Source organism: Mytilus galloprovincialis, chromosome 7, assembly GCF_965363235.1.
Source record: "Mytilus galloprovincialis chromosome 7, xbMytGall1.hap1.1, whole genome shotgun sequence".
Taxonomy (NCBI): Eukaryota; Metazoa; Mollusca; class Bivalvia; order Mytilida; family Mytilidae; genus Mytilus; species Mytilus galloprovincialis.
The window spans coordinates 25833519-25845952 of NC_134844.1; the positions used below are offsets into that span (position 1 = coordinate 25833519).

The following is a 12434-nucleotide window of genomic DNA, read 5'->3' on the forward strand; positions in this document are numbered from 1 at the left end:
ATTGTGTTTTGGTGATGGTGATGTGTTTGTACATCTTACTTTACTGAACATTCTTGCTGCTTAAAATTATCTCTATCTATAATGAACTTGACCCATTAGTTTCAGTGGAAAATGTTAGTAAAAATTTACAAATTTTATGAAAATTGTTAAAAATTGACTATAAAGAACAATAACTCCTAAGGGGGTCAATTGACCATTTCGGTCATGTTGACTTATTTGTAAATCTTACTTTGCTGAACATTATTGTTGTTTACAGTTTATCTCTATCAATAATAATATTCAAGATAATGACCAAAAACAGCAAAATTTCCTTAAAACTAACAATTCAGGGTCAGCAACCCAACAACGGGTTATCCGATTCATCTAAAAATTTCAGAGCAGATAAATGTTGACCTGATAAACAATTTTACCCCAAGTCAGATTTGCTCTAAATGCTTTGGGTTTTGAGTTATAAGCCAAAAACTGCATTTTACCCCATGTTCTATTTTTAGCCATGACGGCCATCTTGGTTTGATGGCCGGGTCACCGGACACATTTTTCAAACTATTAACCCAAAAGATGATTGTGGCCAAGTTTGGATTAATTTGGCCAAGTAGTTTCAGAGGAGAAGATTTTTGTAAAAGATAACTAAGATTTACGAAAAATGGTTAAAAATTGACTATAAAGGGCAATAACTCCTAAAGGGGTCAACTGACCATTTCAGTCATGTTGACTTATTTGTAAATCTTACTTTGCTGAACATTATTGCTGTTTACTGTTTATCTCTATCTATAATAATATTCAAGATAATAACCAAAAAGAGCAAAATTTCCTTAAAATTACTAATTCAGAGCCAGCAACCCAACAACGGGTTATCCGATTCATCTGAAAATTTCAGGGCAGATAGATCTTGAACTGATAAACAATTTTACCCCATGTCAGATTTGCTCTAAATGCTTTGAGTTTTGAGTTATAAGCCAAAAACTGCATTTTACCCCATGTTCTATTTTTAGCCATGGCGGCCATCTTGGTTTGATGGCCGGGTCACAGGACACATTTTTCAAACTACTAACCCAAAAGATGATTGTGGCCAAGTTTGGATTAATTTGGCCAAGTAGTTTCAGAGGAGAAGATTTTTGTAAAAGATTACTAAGATTTATGAAAAATGGTTAAAAATTGACTATAAAGGGCAATAACTCCTAAAGGGGTCAACTGACCATTTCAGTCATGTTGACTTATTTGTAAATCTTACTTTGCTGAACATTATTGCTGTTTACTGTTTATCTCTATCTATAATAATATTCAAGATAATAACCAAAAACAGCAAAATTTCCTTAAAATTACTAATTCAGGGGCAGCAACCCAACAACGGGTTATCCGATTCATCTGAAAATTTCAGGGCAGATAGATCTTTACCTGTTTAACAATTCTACCCCATGTCAGATTTGCTCTAAATGCTTTGGTTTTTGAGTTATAAGCCAAAAACTGCATTTTACCCCTATGTTCTATTTTTAGCCATGGCGGCCATCTTGGATGGTTGGCCGTGTCACCGGACACATTTTTAAAACTAGATACCCCAATGATGATTGTGGCCAAGTTTGGTTTAATTTGGCCCAGTAGTTTCAGAGGAGAAGATTTTTGTAAAAGTTAACGACGACGACGGACGACGGACGCCGGACGACGACGGACGACGGACGACGACGGACGCCGGACGCCAAGTGATGAGAAAAGCTCACTTGGCCTTTTAGGCCAGGTGAGCTAAAAAAATGAGAATTGCTTAGGTACATAGTATAAGCGGGATACGGGAATCTGACAAAACAGTAAGCGGGATCTGTGATCAGAATCCCCCAATGAGACCCCCAACAAAAAGTTGAACCCATGAAAATAAATGAATTTACAGTATATAGATATTGTTTAAAGTAAGACAGTAGGACAGTAACTGGTGTAAAACATTCAATTGAAAGTGAACTGTATTCTTGTTACAATAAAGCATTATTATCCTTCTAATCTTTTCACTTTTCTGTTGGAGCTCAAGCATGGAAGCTTTATCAACAGAATTATTGTCTCCATAGTCAAAGAAAGCTCAGCTTCACTTTCAATATTTGACTATTCTTATGCAATTTGAATTTCAATACTGCACATAATTAAAATAAAATTATATTAGAAAACACTTACTTCCAGAAGTATGATCACTGGCTGGACCTGTGCCAGCTGATTGGGTAGATCCACGATACCTTATCCAATCAAAATTGTCAGTCTTGTGATCCTGACTCCAACCACAGAAATCAGTGTCAAAATTACAGTTGTAAGATGCTAAAAAGGAAAATATCTTTAATTCAATATCCATCAATTATAAGTCAAAGCCTTGTCATATATTTTCCCCTAATTGTACATTTTCTTTAAAAAATTCTTATCTAACTATTTAGTTATATTATAATATGCATATGTATTTTAAAATTACTCTCAATATCTGCACAACAGTGTTTAATTTGTTATTCCCTCGCCAGGATTTGAACTCATACTATTGGCATATCATGACAACACTGCATGCACGGTGTCCAGCATGTACATATATGAATTTAAATAATTATTTCTTTTAAAGGTAGTGTGATTACTTTTAAACAGTGTTACTATAAAGTTTGTAAGAAATCTTATTAACGCATTTGAACATATTTTTAAAGAACCCTACGTGGCATAGCTCCAAATGTGACAGATTGGGTGGTAGAGGGCACTGCAGTAGTTGGTACAGCTTGACTTGGTGTGAGTGCACATCCCACCTGGGTAACAGATAGGTCATCAATTGCAATATCTCCTTGGTAACCATTTCCTCTAATGCCATCAATTAACAGCTGTGAAATACAATATTTACCTCATTTTAATAATCACATATATATACAGGATAGTTTGTTTTATCTCTTATATAATATAAAAATTGTATTTTTGAGGATTTCTTGATATTTTTTTTACTTGTAGTTCTATAAATTTTCTAAAAGATTTATGTTCAGTTAAAAGTTAGTGGATATCTATTGAACAATAAGGCATTTGAATTCATACTCAAAACCTCATGAAATGGTATGGGTACAGTAGACTCCACCTCATCGTATATTGGCTATTGTTATATTATTTCAAAACACAAAACCCTTCCCTAGATGTATAATGTTCATTTTATGGTCTATTTGAATATATCGGATAATTGCATATTTTCGGCTGACATTTTAGGTATCCAATTGGTCAAGAATGAGAATACTTTATTAATCCAATTATGGACTCTTGCAGGTTTTAAATTTTATACAATGATTACAATGATTTTTGTTATAACAATATGAAATAATAATAAATTAAAATACTACATAACACAATAGAACACTGACCAGTCATTGCATGCATAATATGGGAGACAATCAATAAATATGTAAGGATTATTCCCCTTTAAACATGATATTATTAATCAATAATCGTGATTTCATATATTTTATACAATTTTTAACAGATTACAGTAAATACATATGAGTTTACCTGAAACTGTGAATCTCCACTTGAAACTGGTACCTTTCCTTGATACCATTGATTTCCTTGGGTACCAGACAACTCCCATAGGTTTGTTGCAGTTGCATTGTTTTTCGATTTGAGTAGCAGGACTCTGAGAGTTCCAATATTACTGCCATACATTTGATACCAGAAAGAAAAGCATACACGAGACATAGGTTGGAACATGGCACTCTGAAGTACTGCTACATCACCTGGGCGTCTTGGTGTTGAACTTTCCACATACAGATATTTACCTAGAAATGTTGGGGGGGAAATATATTATAAACATGCATTCTTTGTAAATTGTGAGATTTCTAACCCCAATACATAATTTTTAATTTGTTGATCTTCCATGCAGCTGTGTTTTTCATAGCACAAATGTTGCATGATAGAAATCACAAACAGAATTTTACTCAAACTAAAGTTAGAAGCAGTCTTGAACTTCTATTGAGGTCAGAGATTTTGTTTAATGCTTATAGCCTAACTGTGACTAAGATGAAAGATCACTTATAAAAGAGCTGACCTAAAGCACTGAATGGGGAAAGAGAAACATGATATATCTAACTTGACATCCTGTAATCAGAAACAATATACTGTGGATTCATTATTATTTGTGGAATACCAATTTTCGTGGATTTCGTGGGTACAAGTGAACCACGAATTCAAAGGTTCAACGAATAACATATTTCAATAGGCTTTGTATACAGAGATTGGGAAAACCACGAAATCAAATATCCACGATTATGCAAGTTTTCAGCAATTCACGAAAATAAATGAATCCACAATACCAATATTGAAAATCATGAGTGGAACAATTCATAAGTTATAGCATAGAAACTAAGTCGTACCATAACCATTCTAATAACCAAATTTTCCTTGCAGTGAACCCAATTTAAAATGCATTTTTTTTTTAAATATTTGCCATTTCAGGGAAATAATTGTTAAAAGTGTCTTTTAAACAATTTGGAACATTTTTGCCCCATACAGATTTTATATATCAGTTCAAAAGGTGATAGAAAATTTCTTTTTGTCAAACCCTTGCTTTTATTTTCAGCCATGCTGCCAGGTTTTTTTAAAAACTAAATATTATTAGAATTATTATAGCCAAGATTGATTGCAACTGGCATTACAGTTTTAGAGGAAAAGATTTGGTAAAGGTTAATAGATGTTAGTTTTTACCTGTGCTGTTATTATAGGTATGATCTGCAGCCGGTCCTGTTCCAGTAGATGTAGTGGTACCAGTTCCTCTAACCCAATCAAAGTTATCTCCACTTCCATGTAAGTTACTCCAGGAACATAAATCTAACTCAAAGTTACAGCTACCATCTGTTAATGGCAATAAACAAAAAATGATCATCAATTCCTTGCACAAGTTTTAACTTAAGTCAAAATAAAAATTAAAATATATAGATTCCTAGATCCTCCCTTTTCCACTCAAAACATGCCTGTATTGAAACTAATTGGAAATGTCTAGAGATTGGTAATTTTTGGAGAATTTTTTTTTAAATGATGACTTCTCCCAGCCTCATCTGATATTTTTAACACAAGCCTGCAATTCTAAAGCTTTTTCAACATTTTTTTATATAAATTTATGTTGTCACAATTTACATACTCTTTACTTTTAAGATTTTCAACAACATTTAACCTTCATCAAAAGAAGTTTACCAAATTAACTATATGAAATCATAAATACAAATATAGTACATAAAATGAACCAACCTAGGTTTCCAGATCCACATTTTCCAGTATTGACCTTGACATCATCAATAGCTATGTCTCCTTGGTATCCGTTAGCTCTTAGACCTTCAAACACTAACTGGAAGTTACCAGAATTTGGAGCAACATTATATTGTGCTCGAATCCATCTATTACCTTGGTTACCTAAAAATATACAAATGTTAAAATTATCACTATGCAATTAACAAATATTATAAAATAGTTATTTTCACTTATTGTTCTTTAAAATGATAACATATTTTACTATGAATCTATGTCTCTAGATTATTTTTTAAGCTTTATACAATTTAAACGTTATTGAATCAGTTTCTCTTTTACCAAAATTAAACATTTTGTTATGAATTAAACATTTTGTTATGAATTAAACATTTTGTTATGCATTCATTTAACAATGCTTGAGTGAGAGATGTAAACAGCATGCATGTTTCTGATACAAAAACAAATTAGTTTTCCATATCCTAAAATTTTCATTTACATTTCTTTGTTGCACTTTTCCAGTTCTTCTTTTGTATATATGAAAACTTATTGTTATCATTTCATTTTGTTCACAATCTTTTATAAAATATCAAATAAATATTATTTACCACTTTTGGTGAAAACAGGTGTTCCATTGGCTCCATTTCTCTTCAGATAGACATTAAGAGTTCCTGTTTGTGCTCCATACATGTTATACCAGAATTCTACACACATGGTTGTAGGAGATGATCCTGAGGGTGGGGACAGTAACCAAGCTTTGTCACCTGGTCGTCTGCCTGATGCCTCGATGTACATGTAATGCCCTGCAAATAATACAATGTCTCAATCAGTGTTTCTCAGACAATATGACGCGGATTCATTTATTTTCGTGGCTACAAATTTTCTTAATGTACGGATAACCTAAAATTTCAATGATACTTGAAATTTTTGGTTTTACCAAATTCTGCATAAAAGCTGCTATGCATTACAATTCCAGGAAACCCTCACAAATTGATATCCCACCAATTCCATTCCATGTATGTTGCATTTCTAATTCTATTCATTGAAAGAGTAAATATATGCATTCATAAACTCAGATATGAAGAGACATTCAGTAATTTGATTTATAGATTATCGTGAGACATCCAATGAGATTAATTTTCTCCCTTGAGTTGGTACATTGAAAGTGAGAAAAACAATCGAGTTGAGATTACCAATGATAATCTGTTTATCACTATTTCACCTATGATGACATTGTTAATTTCATTGACAGCACATGCACCCTTGGTTTCTAGCAATTATTTTTCATATCAGTCTACTCAGTAGAGTCTACTATGCTGAGAAAGGAAATTATCAGTCTGTAAGATCAAAGGAAAATTTCATAAAATAGCAATAATGAATCATAGAATGAATACAAGAATGCACTGCTTACCATTACTGGTTCCATAAGTATGATCACTTCTTGGGCCGGTACCAGTTGACCCTGTGCTTCCTGTAGCTCTTGTCCAATCAAAGTTATCTTGAGTCTTTTCCTGAGAGTAACTACATATATTGGTATTTTCAAAATTGCAAGAAGCTGGCTGAAGGCTGGAGGCTGAAGATAAAATTTATTTTTTTAATTTATGTGTATTAATGCTTTCGCAAAACTACAATATTATCATCAAATATTTCCAACTTCAGAGTAAATTTTTAAAAATTGATAAGTATAAAAACTCATATTTAAACTGATCACACTACAATACAAAATGTTTGCACCTTTTAACTAAGTGCTGCAAGCAGGAAAGATTTTATCATTAAAATTGTCATTCAAATAAGTTAAAATAAAGCATTTACGATAAAAACATTTCACAAAACATTTGTTTTTTCTATTACAAGTGTTGGAAGTAATGGCTGTTTTTACTTTTGCTGAAACTGTCCTGACTTAACTATGGTAGTTGATGGGAGTTTTACCTTGACTAGCTCTACATCACTTTCAAGGCCAATAACTATGTTTTATCTTTGTTATGATACATACCTATACAAGGTCCTTGTCCCAGTTTTACATCATCAATAGCAATGTCTCCTCTATAACTTATACCAGTTATTCCTTCAAACACAATCTATAATGGAAAAATAGAATCTTGGTAGAATATTACTTTTATTTACATTCAATCTGATTAAAAGAACCAATCTGATTTTCACATAATTTAGACGATTCACCTTATTTTTCTACTTGAAAAAAATTTGCTGACATAAATTTGTTGGTTTACAGTACTTACATTGTATGGAGCTTTGGGTTGTATTGTCACCTGTCCTTGTTTCCATGGTTGACCTTGAGATCCTTGTTTAGTGAAGATCGGTGACCCCAAGTTACTTCCATACTTCAGATAAACATTAAGTGTGTTAACATGAGCACCATACATGTTGTACCAGAAGGTTACACAATATGGTGAGCTGGTACTGGAGACCACTTGTAGAGGACTGATAAATCGGGCTTTATCACCACTCCTTCTGGGGGATGAGGATTCAATGTAATAGTATGACCCAGCTAAAATATAAAATTATCTTTGGTTAAAAGTAAAAATAGCCAAAAAATAATTTAACAAAAACAGTTGAAGGACTGATTTCAGACCATACAATTTTTTCCAGAACTTGACACTGAAGCCTTTTGTTGAAGAAAAACATGAACTTTTAAATCTATTTCTACAAAAACATGTTGACCAAATCTGACATTTATTCTATCCATTGTTTTTTTCAATTTTGAATCAACATAACAAACCAAGAACATTTATTATAGCTAATCACATCAGGTTGTTCTAAACATAAAAGAAGTATTACTTCTATCAAAGAATTATTTTTTTAAAGTTAACAGTTTTACATTAAGACAAACTTTTCTTTGCTATAACTTACTACTTGATGTATGGTCCCCTGATGGACCAGTTCCTACTGTTGGTGTCCCTCCACTACGTTTGATCCAGTCAAAGGTATCAGTTTTGTCCTCTGTCCAACCACATGGTCCATAGTCAAACTGACAGTCAAATTGTCCAGGTGCTAAAATTTATAAATACAGTACTTAAAATAGATTAAAAATCTGAATGATAGTTCACACACAGTTCATTAATATGGATTGATAGTTCACCATTATAAATATGGATTGAAACCAATGTTCAACAATTGATCAACTCATAAATGTACTGGTATATTATTTTGTTTTTGGGCTTCTACCTCATATACCCCACATCTCTTTAATTTTGTGAAGTGAAGTTTTAAAGATCTATGTAAGATTATTTTATTTTTCACTAAAAGAATTGTTCTAAATATTAACCTTGTGTTGTGCCTCCGGTTGTTGATGGTGGAGGGACAGTTCCAGTCTGGTTTCCTGGCTGGGCATTGGATGGTTGTACTGTAATAAGATTCATCAATATTAAATAATGCTCAGTAGGTAATATTATAAGCAGAATAAATATAATTCACTAGCCAATTAATATAAATATTTTTATTTTCAAGACATGTCCTTTTATTCCCCAACCTTCTGTAAGCATACCCCCACTTCACAAGCCTAAAAAAACAATTTAAGGTGGTACCCAACACTACAGGGAGATAACTCTGCAAAGTCAGCTAAAAGTCTTAATTATGTTGTGTTGTAAAGGGAATTGTAAGCTTCTCAATGAACAAAATTGGTGTTTGTCAATCTGCTATATAACTAGTGTAATTTTTCTTATAAAATGGTTGGTTCAAAATTTTTGAAATTTTTATATGTTTGTTAAAGGGTCAAAGTAAATACTTTGTCAAAATTTTATGAAAATAAAACGAGCCAAATTAATTTTAGTGAAAGTGTTGGGTCACCTTAAGTCACATATTGATGACTTGACAAGAAATATAATTTATCAACTAAGATCAAATATAGAAATTTATGAAGCATCTCTATAGGTTAACATTTTTTAAGGATTTTCAATTATTTTCAGTAGTAAGGAGTTAAAAATACCTGAACAATCACCACCTGAATTTACAGTTTTAAGGGTAAAAATTGATTAAAATTTATAAGACTATCCATTGGGTTAAAATTAATCAAAAAGTCAACTGATTTAACATTTTAACTAGACGAGATGAAAAAGAAGAGAAATAAATGCAAATATACCTCCACAAGATGAACTAGCTACATTAAGGTCATCTAAGGCAATATCTCCAGCATAACCATTTCCTCTCAATCCTTCTATTATTATCTAAGAAAAATAATTAATCAAAATGTAAAATACATTTTAAATGATAATTATAAACTACAAGTGAAGCATATTCTAAAAAGATCAGTAAAATTTGAAAAGAATTTTAACTAAACCATATCTCACCATTGAACCATTGCTGTTATCAGTGTAAAAAAGAAAATTGACTGACAAAATCTGAGTCAAGTTATCAGTATAATAAAAAAAAGGTGTTACAATTGATTCTTTTCTTTTGATGCTATATTTTGAAATCAACAAAATTTTTGTCAAAGTTTCAAAACATTCCAATAAAATCAGTTCCATACTGTATGCAAATGTTAACTACTAAAAAGTCCATTTAACAGTCAATGTCCATGAAAAAGTTGAATGTATAATATGTGAAAATAAAGTATTTTACAGTAGCTATAACAACATACTGTGAATGATACTCCTGATGCGACTGGTGCCTGCCCATTTTTCCAAGTGTTCCCTTGATCACCACTTAGTGTCCATAATGTACGATTGGTACCAGTAGAATATAGAGCATAAACACTCAAGGTACCAATATTTGGTCCATACATATTGTACCAGAATGAAACACAAGAGCCTTTAGTAGGAGCAAAGTTCTGGCTCTGTAACCAACATCTGTCTCCCTGAGTTCTGGGTGCTGATGCTTCCAGATAGATGTAAGATCCTGAAAATGATATTGTGTGATTATTCTTGGCATGCTTCAGAAGGGTACCCCCTTAGGTTTCATGATCCCATTTAGGTTTAGCAATTAAAACATTCAAATAAAACAGTTTTGAACATTTTCAGAGGTCATAGGTTATTAAATGGGATATTTGCAAACCATGCAAACAAAGATTGCAGTTCAGATTTGAACAAGTAAGAGCCACATAAATGCAGAAATATATTTTATGTTTGAAGATTTAAGTTGTTTTCAGTTTTAAAGTTTTTAAACAGTGAACAATTTTTATAATAATTGTCAAGAGATTTTATAATACATGATTTTTGATATTTAGATTTTATTCTTGTCACTACAGATAAACAAGTAAGACCGAAAAATCTCCTTTCTTATCCCTTTAAAATCCTTACCTCTAGCATTTCCAAGAGTATGATCAGTGCTGGGACCTGTACGACCTGATTGTGTAGCTCCTTTCCTAGATACCCAATCAAAATCATCTAATTGTTGGACATTCTTCCATGTACATAAACCACTCTCAAAACTACAGGCACCTGTATAAAAACACCAAATATATATTAGCCAATGAAATTCATGAGTAGTTCCAGTAATTCTGGCTATCTTGTCTGTATTTCCTTCAATTTACAATTTCTGTTTATACTTAAAGAGTTGAATTGTACTTTTTGGGGGTTATTTCAGAAATTTATGTTAACTATAAACTTTGAACAGAATAAATACAAAATGTTATGTATGAATTTCATATCATATAAGTTTACTATACAAAGCTATATACCTATATATTTTGTGTATGCAGAAAGAGTTTTCTTAAAAATAAAAAAATCATACAAATATGTACAATTTATTTTATTTTTAGAATTATCATTTGAAGGCCTCAGGGATCATTCTAATGCACTAAAATAATGTTTACATATAGCTTACCTGGAGATGTGCAAGCACCTGATGTTATTTTGACATCATCAATAGCCAAATCACTGAGGTAACCACTACCTCTAACACCCTCAAATACAACCTAATATAGAAAAAGAACAGTATAAAGTAAAAATTCTTTCTGATCATGTTTCATTAAAAACAATTTTATAATAAAACCAGAAAACATGAGATAATGCCTGTCTCACACTATCATATGTTTATGTTCAGTGAACTGTGATCAAAATCATTATTTGTCACAAGTTCATCTCAAAATAAAAAGGTGTATTTATAATAAGTATTAGACTTCAAGCTAATATGATCACATATTTATAATGTTCAGACTGACCAACAAATATTGGACAGACGAACAGACCAGAAAACATTTTGCCCCTCTATTATTGAAATCAACCCTTTATTCTAATATTTCAAACATCTATATAGATGGTTTTAAAAATTTCCTGAAATTAGTTGGTTCACAAAATTGACAATGAAATTTAAGTGCTGATTCTATGATGTGTTCTATCAACATACCTGATATTGTTGACTAACTGTTGTGACAGGAAGTGTTACTTGTGCTATATTCCAGGAGTTGCCTTGGTTACCAGATTTTGTCCAAATATTGTTTCCAAGTGCATTATTGACATTCACCTGTAATAAAATCATTTATGTCTAAAATTAAAACAACAAAACCTATTTTTTTATTAAATGGAGAGATGTAATTCAAATTAGTGAACGCTTATATCATTGAAAACAACAATGACAGTTTACCTCCAGGAAGAAAACAAATTCTTCAGTCTTATTCCGTGGTACCTTTCCAAAAAGACTGTAGACTGAGTAATAGAAACTTTATTAAAAAAATCAGCAACATTGATTTATCTTATTATTTCTTTATGCTATGAATTTGAAAATAAAACATTATTGTCTAAATGGTGCCAAAAATATGCATTTAGTTGTGATGAAATTTCAAACATTTTGTTTGTATGTAAACCCAGTTCTCCTACAACAAAGAGTAATCTAGACAGCTAAGGTATGAAAGATTACATAGTCAGGATTATTTTTAAACTGTTCAAACTAGTATAAAGTAAAGAAAGAAGTGAAATGACATAGCAAATCAAATTGATGGTGTAAATCAGTTTTTAATCTATTCCAAGATAACAGTCTTAGAAAGTTCTGTTTTCCTCAATATTCTATCACTTTTTCACTATCTTGTGAATATTAAAGGAGTAGGTCCAGTAAGACCCCTTTTTGGCCCCAAAATATAGCAGTTTTACAAAATTGTTAAAATGTAAACTTTTAGTCATTTATTGGATAGTAGAAAGGTCCTGCTACATAAATATGGGCTCTTTTTGCCAATACAATGCACATATATTGAGAACTAGCACCATTAATTCATGCTAAATTACTGAAATCTTCACAATTCCAGCATTTTAGTTAAATTTTAGACG

The 12434-nt window shown here is 31.6% G+C and overlaps 1 protein-coding gene across 1 annotated transcript in view; it reads right to left on the bottom strand.

Annotated features, from left to right (window-relative positions):
- The window catches only part of LOC143082639 (MAM and LDL-receptor class A domain-containing protein 2-like), a 137783-nt gene that overhangs the window by 89149 nt on the left and 36200 nt on the right, over nucleotides 1-12434 (bottom strand). The window contains exons 45-60 of the mRNA XM_076258434.1: nucleotides 11521-11637; nucleotides 10999-11089; nucleotides 10473-10613; nucleotides 9815-10071; nucleotides 9317-9401; nucleotides 8504-8581; nucleotides 8089-8229; nucleotides 7458-7726; nucleotides 7214-7298; nucleotides 6632-6793; nucleotides 5829-6023; nucleotides 5227-5388; nucleotides 4687-4833; nucleotides 3496-3761; nucleotides 2669-2828; nucleotides 2155-2292 (exon numbers count right to left, since the gene is read on the bottom strand). Coding sequence (XP_076114549.1) covers nucleotides 2155-2292; nucleotides 2669-2828; nucleotides 3496-3761; nucleotides 4687-4833; nucleotides 5227-5388; nucleotides 5829-6023; nucleotides 6632-6793; nucleotides 7214-7298; nucleotides 7458-7726; nucleotides 8089-8229; nucleotides 8504-8581; nucleotides 9317-9401; nucleotides 9815-10071; nucleotides 10473-10613; nucleotides 10999-11089; nucleotides 11521-11637 — 2494 coding nt within the window. The remainder of the gene's footprint in view (nucleotides 1-2154; nucleotides 2293-2668; nucleotides 2829-3495; nucleotides 3762-4686; nucleotides 4834-5226; nucleotides 5389-5828; nucleotides 6024-6631; nucleotides 6794-7213; nucleotides 7299-7457; nucleotides 7727-8088; nucleotides 8230-8503; nucleotides 8582-9316; nucleotides 9402-9814; nucleotides 10072-10472; nucleotides 10614-10998; nucleotides 11090-11520; nucleotides 11638-12434) is intronic.